Raw genomic sequence first — 7,582 nt, forward strand, 5'->3', positions numbered from 1 at the left:
TTTCACACTGACAGCCACTAGAGGGCACTCTAGGCTTTTGTACCAGTATCTGCAACTCCTGTACCACTGAAAATGTACGTTTGTTATTTTCACACTGACAGCCACTAGAGGGCACTCTAGGCTTTTGTACCAGTATCTTCTACTCCTGTACCACTGAAAATGTACGTTTGTTATTTTCAAACGGACAGCCGCTAGAGGGCACTCTAGCTGGCTAGTGTGTCTTATAGTCTGGAGCGACAAGTTTTTACAGTTTTGCACTTCTTCTTTTTTTCACTTTGCAGTGTTTCTTGAACAAATTGCATTTGACCTTTGAAACGGCTATCTAAAGCATTTTTTTGTGTCTTTTTTGTGTTTTGTGTTTTTGTCTCTCATCAGAGTACAGGAGATACTGAAGTGTCCATTGTTGCTCAAAACAAAGACTGTTATGAGAGCGGCATTGTGTGTAGGAAATTACTCATCATTCATGTCGGACTTAGCAAAATTTACTTTACGGACAACTCCGGAAACCCTGTACGTTCTTCGATAAAAACAGCCATGACACGAATTACGAGAACAAATATTTGTCCTTGTTATTTAATCTCAATATTTTACTCCCTCAGAGCCCCTCCACTGTTGTAGGTCATGGATCGGAATTTGAATTATGGAAAGCAGGCTACTACACTGTTGTGCAGTTTTCCAACCAGGACCTGACTATTCTCTGGGACCGCAAGACAACTGTGCACATCAGAGTTGGGCCTCAGTGGAAGGTTTGAATATGCATGTTTTTTTTTTTTTTTAGAAAAACAATAATAAAAAAAAAAAAATTCTAGTTAACATTCTTTTTCCAGGGCCGTCTTGGTGGACTGTGTGGAAACTTTGACGGCATTACAGTAAACGACATGAGCACTTCTAGTCACATGGAAGTCAGCAATGCACAGGCCTTTGGAGATAGCTGGACTCTGGGTCAGGTACGTATGAGCCGTGAACTCTTCGCCGAATGTGGGATTCGTAAGTAATCGAAAGCCAGTTCACAAAATGTTTTGTTTTATGTTTTAGTGCGAAAGTGACTACGTCGTGGAGCGACCGTGTGAAAGAGACTTGGGTAGGCAGCCGTACGCAAAGAGAGAGTGTGCACTTCTTTACAGTGACGTCTTTGCTCCGTGCCACAACGTGGTAAGTGTCACTGAACTGAGGAACAGGGAGACGGTTAACGCTCTGTTTACAAATCTGGGGGTGTCATTGACTTACGTCGGAATTTCCTTCCTAGTGATTCTAAGTCAGAACTCGCATACTGTACGGTCACTGTAAAGTCACTGTCCTACTGACTCGCAGACTTACTACAATTACACCGTAGTAACATTACGATCTAGAACAGCGGCCCCCCAACGTTTTTGTACCAAGACCAGTCGGCTTTTATCAGCCGTTACTGCGGAACCAGTAATACCATGCCAACATTGAAGGTCTTTTAGACTTTTTTTTTTGTTAATATCGAAGTCTGAATGACCTATTGTTTTAAACATTGCCAAAATATCTTTTAATGAAGTATGGGGTGTTATTTTTGAATGAAGTAAATTAGTAAAACTGAAGAACCAGATGGACCACGGACCTGCCCCGGTTCGTAGACCAAGGTTTGGGGGACCCCTAATCTAGGACATAAACACATTTTTTTTTGCTTTTTGCTTAGTTTGACTCTCAGTGGGCGGTCCTCTCGATCTCGCCAGTACAGTTTTTCTTATTCTTTGGGGCAAGAGGAGGTGGGTTCGGGTGGTTGTAAACTTCCCCAGGGACAGCTATGAATTTACAAAAACCTTATGCAAGTTTTAGTTTTAAGTGAAAACGTACAGGGACATTTTTAAATAGTCCACAATAATACTGTATCTTTATAGCAAATATTTTTGGGATTTTTCATAAAAAAAGCTTATACTATACCTGTAACATGTTCAACTTTTACAAAAAATACTCTCCAAACAATCAGAAAACCAACCAATCAGATTAGCTCTTTAAAAAGATTATGGAGACATTTTACCTACTGTCAAAGGTTTTTGTGAATGTGCTTTACTATACTGTATGTACTTTGGAAGTCTGTACGTCCGTGTGTGTTTGTGCATCTTAGGTGGATGTTGGCTGGTTTTACCGAAACTGTTTGACAGACACATGCAACTGTAACCGCGGGGGTGACTGTGAGTGTCTCTGCACATCGATCGCCGCATATGCACACAAATGCTGTCAGCAGGGCGTCACAATCCACTGGCGATCGCCATCTGTCTGCCGTGAGTATGTCGATGCGAACGGATGCAAGGGTGCTCGTCACTTTTTCTTTTACCGTTTTCACACTTGGTCGCCTAATATGGTATTATATATATATATATATATATATATATATATATAATTCGCACTTTTTTTTCATCCTTTTGACGCGACTTATACTCAGGTGTGACTTAGTCACAGTGGGGGGGCCTTGAGATATGAGTTAATCCGTTCCGCAACGCGCACTCGTGTGTTGATCCGCTCGTATCTCGATTGCTTTTTTCCCCGATTAAAAAGAACTAAAAACCAATTCATTTCTTCCCGTCCCCAAGAATATATACTATTAATTAATTCTATTGAAATTCCCTCCATCTTCACATCAAATTCATAGATATAAACTAATCTATTGAAATATAAAAAAAATTATAACTAGGCTTGTCTACCAGTATCTGCTACTCCTGTATCGCTGAAGATGTACGTGTTCGTTATCTTCAGCCGCTAGAGGGCACTGGTGCGACTTATACTCTGAAGCGGCTTATATATGTTTTTTTTTCTTCTTCATTATGCATTTTTTGGCTGGCTTGCTGACATATACTCTGGAGCGACTTGTAGTCCATAAAATACGGTACTATGCTGATCAAACGACCACGTCTGTGTGTCAGTCTAGCAGTCACGCAAAACAAATGTGTACTCAATCCCCTTCCGAGCGTATAAACGGATAGGTATCCTATGCGTAGTGAATATCTAATTAAAAAAAATCTATGTGCTGCAATGCAATATATAATACCATATTAACTAATACATGAGGCGATTCTGGATTGAGTGTGAAAACGGTATAAGGTGTCTGAACAAGTCCTACATTGCCGAGCGAAATTGGAAAACTAAAATACTGTTCAACTTTCAAACTCTCTTTCAGCGTATGATTGTGAATACTATAACCGAGGTATGTAAGAGACCAAAGTAGCAATAACTCCATCATTTTTGGATATCGCCAACAGACATCTCTGTACCAACTTGCCTCACCACTTCGCTCTTTTACTTGCAGAACTAGGCGATGGCCCATTTTCATTGGCGAGTGCGTCATTTAAAGACACCATGTTGGGAGTCAACCGCACCAGCGGCACGGTGTTTCCTCTGACTGTAGAGAGACCAGGGCAGTTGCCTGCCTCAGGCCTTCTCTTCAACTTCATGATCACGGCGGGCCTGCACAGGGACAGAACCTCAAGTGAGCGTCGCCGTTTGCATAATTTGAAAGTCAAGTGTGTGAGAACAATATTCAGTGTATTATAATGAAACCAACAAGTACATAGGATCCCTTTCTTAACAATTATCTAAATTCAGAAGGTTATATTTGTATTCAAATTATCGGCACAATCAAACCAAGACTGGGGACTGGTGTAGATAATCAGGTGAACAGGGTGACACTGATAACACAGCAGAAAGGTAGGAGGGAAGGGAAGGGAGACAGACAGACTTCACAGTACCCCAGTCAGGGGCAACTAAAGCAAGTACCGGGGGAAACAAATGCAGGAGTGTCTGCAACACAGCCAGGAACCACCCAAGGTGCAACGGAAGCAGGAGCTGGAACCACCAGTGGTGTCTGGCAGTGTGGGAGCGCCATAGGGTATAAAGTAAATATATATATAAGTATAAAATATTAATGAATATATAAATATAATATATATAAATATATAAAATATTAACAATATATAAACATATAAAAAATATATATATATATTTAAATATATATAAATATATAGCTCGTACATAAAGTACGAGCACCTTTCCTTTTCACTATGTACACAACTTTCAGTACCACTCCATCATATACAGAAATATTCGGGCAATACTGTGATCATGGCTTGGACTCTTGGAATAAATCGATGAAAAAGCTTCCCGTGGGTAGAAAACCAGAAATACTTTGAGATGTTCTTTTCTTTATGTTTATGCTAATTAGTCATGTGCTGAGAAGAATGTGTTTTATGCAAAGATCTCTTTTTTTAGGGTTTTGATTTACCTGTTCTTTAAAGATAGAAGCCAACTCCAAATGTGTGTCTTTTCAAAGGAGTTCCTGTCGTTTCGCTGGAGTCCGCAGAGAGACCCAACTTTTTCCTGGCCATATCTGGGCGGGGTCCACTTCATTTGGAACACTGGAGTCAAGACGCAGACTTCAGCACCAGGGCGACCTTTATCCAGCACCAGGGTCTTTTTCAGCCAGGACACACGTCGTTTGAGCTTTTCAGTCAACCAGGAACTTTTCTTACCCTGACACACACTTCTGCACAGCCCCAGAGATACGATACCTCCGACACGTTCAGAACAAGCAGCAGTTTTACTCTAGAGGGTCAGACACCAATATGTGCCTAACATTTCTGCGATGTACACAAAACCAACCCTATGTACATTAACTAATCAGGTACATCTCAACCTTCTCTCGGGCAGAAAGCAGTTTTGTGATACCATACCGTATGATGTGTGAGTGGCGCTATCAACCTTGTGCAAACCCCTGTGTCCGCACATGCCGGGACCCAGATGCAAAACTTTGCCAATTCCTGCCCCTGTAAGAAGCTTGGTATATAAAACATATTCGGTCCACATAAAAAAAACAAAAAAACTGTGCTTATCTTGAATAATAGTTTTATTTTATATTCTCAGTGTGGAGGGCTGTTTTCCACGCTGTCCAAAAACGATGGTCCTTGATGAGGTAACAAGGCGATGCGTGTACCCAGACGACTGTAAGTATAATGATTATACTTGTTGTTGATGTAGTCAATGTACATAACATTTTAAAGAAATCAATTAGGTGACCGGGTTTATATGTTTGTTTTTTACTATTGTGATGTGGACTTTCCTAACTAATGTTGCTAGAGAATGGTTTGTTTCTTTGGTTGAGGTGAATATTTTTCAATCTGGAATTAGTGCTATCTACCTGTAAAAAAATGTATATATATTATAATTATATTATATTATTTCTATACATCGGTTGACCATGCAACAGAACATTTCTGATGGATGTCATGATGGTTGGTTTGGCTAACAGTTCTAGCGGTCTAGCAGTTCAGTTTTGGATAGATTTAGTTAGAGATGATGGGGTTTCATCAACGCAGATACTGTATGTCCGAGAAACAATCTGAGACTCGTGTTTAGACTGTGGTCCCATCAGGTGGGAATGACAGATAGAGCTGGGTATCATCAGCATATGTATAAAACATGCTAATGTTTAAAACGTTGTAGTACCTTCGTATCGCAGCACATTCAAAGTAAAGGTGTGCTATTGCTTTTGTCATCCAGGTGTGTCCTTGCCTCCAACCTCAACGCCATTTGCATTTGTGACACGATCCAACAGAACTACGACACTTTCAACTCCGGCTACGACCACTACGACTACTATCACTACTGCCACTGTCACTGCTACTACCGCCACTGCTACTGTCACATCAACTGCCGCCAAAACTGACACAACTCTGATTGCGACGACTACTAGAACCACTACTGTCACAGGAACAATCTCTTCCTATCCTACTGATAGGCCTACAACAACAACAACAACAACAACAACCAGCACAATCACTCCAACCGCTTTTACAACGCCCAGCAGGAGGATCACCTCTTCTTCTACCCCATCTCCTAGCGCCTCTCCTTCTGCTCATCTCACCACTCATACCCCACTGGAGACAACCACTGTCGGTAAAACGGAAGTGGCATCCACCCAAACCACAGGGGTCACCACAACAACGCCGTTCCCTGAGGCTCTTACGGCCCCTTCGACTTCTTTGCCTCACACTATTTTAACTACCACAACTTTACCTTCAACTTCCACACCCGTCACCATTACTACAAAAACCACAAAACCTTCCATCGCCTCGACTACGCTCCCTCTAACCTTACCCACGACGACTGCCCCAACTTCCACCACTTCTCTCCGTAAAACTACCTCTACTCCGCAACCCACAACAAAGGACACAACAATAAGCCAAGAAACCACTGCCACCTCAGCAGAACATGCAACTACAGTAGGGGTTCCTACAACGACAGTGGACGATGCTGAGCCTACAACGCCTGCATTATTAAGTAAAACGGAAGCATCGACTTCATTTATCTTCCCCACCACGCCTTGCATAGTAAGTGTCACGTTGTTATTACACTGAATCCCTGATAGCAATGAAAACATTTCATACTATGAGTACTGATGCAGCCACATGGACGATGAGAATTTCCTCAGATTTGCAGAAATACTGGAGGCCTGTACTCAATATATCATTTCAAAAGGATGTGATAAAAAAAAAAAAGAAGGTCCACGCAGGTGATGAAGCAACAACAACCTCTGACCCTAGCATTAATTGGCAGCGTCCACAGCATAGGCTTGCAGCTTCTAGAGTTCTAGAACCTAATTTAACCCGTTCATGCATGACGGTCACTACAGTGGACAGCTATTAAAATGTCATTTTCTATGATAAGAATAGGTTTTGATGGCAGTATTGCATGTAAGCCTCTAGAGTAGATTCTCAGGCGTCCACTGTAGTGACCGTCATGCATGAAAGGGTTAAGACACAGCTTTGGTGCACTGGTACAATAATGTTTAAGGTCTCATAGCCAAAGGCTTTGTGCAACTTTCTCCACAGCCACCCTATTCCCACCGTATTGACGAGTGCGCAGAGCTGATCTGTTTCAATGGAGAGCTGTTGCTGCACAACTCTTCTCTCCACTGTCGCTACAACACCTCACAGCCTCACTGCAGTTTGCTGGGACTGCCCATCCTGATTAACACCGACCCCTGCTGTCCTTTGTGGCAATGCCCATGTAGGTTTGGTTTTGTACAGTTAAAAATTTAGAATACGACTCTTGTCTAGACATAAAAATGTTTTTTTGTTGTTGTTTGTTTTCAGGCCGGTGTACTGTGATGTCAGATCTGCGTGTGATCACCTTCGACGGCAACAATGCAGCCTTGTATGATAATGGCTCCTATATCCTGGTTAACCTGCCTAGAGAGACAATTATTGGCTCAGTTGAGAAATGTCCCACCAGTCAGGTAATGTAAAAAAAAAAAACCTCGGTCATATGTTTAGGGTGAACTATTGGCTTTCCATAAAATGATGTGCATTCAAAGTTAAAATCATATTAAGGTCATACTTCTCGCTGACCTATATAGAGCAGTCCTTGCTTTTGATTAAACCCTTCTCAACCTACCTCCTAGCTATCTTTTGCCCATGCCTCATTTTTGTTTTTATTCCGGTCTAGATAAAATGTAGCACAGGTGTTGGTGCCCAGGTGGTGATTAGCTTGTCTGCGATTGTTCACAAACTTCTCTGCTTAACTTCTGGGAGGTTGATTGGATGTCGCTTGATTGGATGTCGCT

The 7,582-nt window shown here is 41.8% G+C and overlaps 1 protein-coding gene across 1 annotated transcript in view; it reads left to right on the forward strand.

The window, feature by feature from the left end:
- The window catches only part of otogl (otogelin-like), a 37,814-nt gene that overhangs the window by 17,002 nt on the left and 13,230 nt on the right, over nucleotides 1-7,582 (forward strand). Inside the window, exons 25-37 of the mRNA XM_025056339.1 lie at nucleotides 376-510; nucleotides 600-746; nucleotides 828-947; nucleotides 1,036-1,152; nucleotides 2,093-2,249; nucleotides 3,143-3,169; nucleotides 3,272-3,451; nucleotides 4,292-4,570; nucleotides 4,669-4,786; nucleotides 4,882-4,961; nucleotides 5,518-6,347; nucleotides 6,849-7,026; nucleotides 7,113-7,255. Of these exons, the coding sequence (XP_024912107.1) occupies nucleotides 376-510; nucleotides 600-746; nucleotides 828-947; nucleotides 1,036-1,152; nucleotides 2,093-2,249; nucleotides 3,143-3,169; nucleotides 3,272-3,451; nucleotides 4,292-4,570; nucleotides 4,669-4,786; nucleotides 4,882-4,961; nucleotides 5,518-6,347; nucleotides 6,849-7,026; nucleotides 7,113-7,255 (2,511 nt within the window). The remainder of the gene's footprint in view (nucleotides 1-375; nucleotides 511-599; nucleotides 747-827; nucleotides 948-1,035; nucleotides 1,153-2,092; nucleotides 2,250-3,142; nucleotides 3,170-3,271; nucleotides 3,452-4,291; nucleotides 4,571-4,668; nucleotides 4,787-4,881; nucleotides 4,962-5,517; nucleotides 6,348-6,848; nucleotides 7,027-7,112; nucleotides 7,256-7,582) is intronic.

This window comes from Cynoglossus semilaevis, chromosome 6 (genome assembly GCF_000523025.1).
Source record: "Cynoglossus semilaevis isolate Cse_v1.0 chromosome 6, Cse_v1.0, whole genome shotgun sequence".
NCBI classification, from domain to species: Eukaryota; Metazoa; Chordata; class Actinopteri; order Pleuronectiformes; family Cynoglossidae; genus Cynoglossus; species Cynoglossus semilaevis.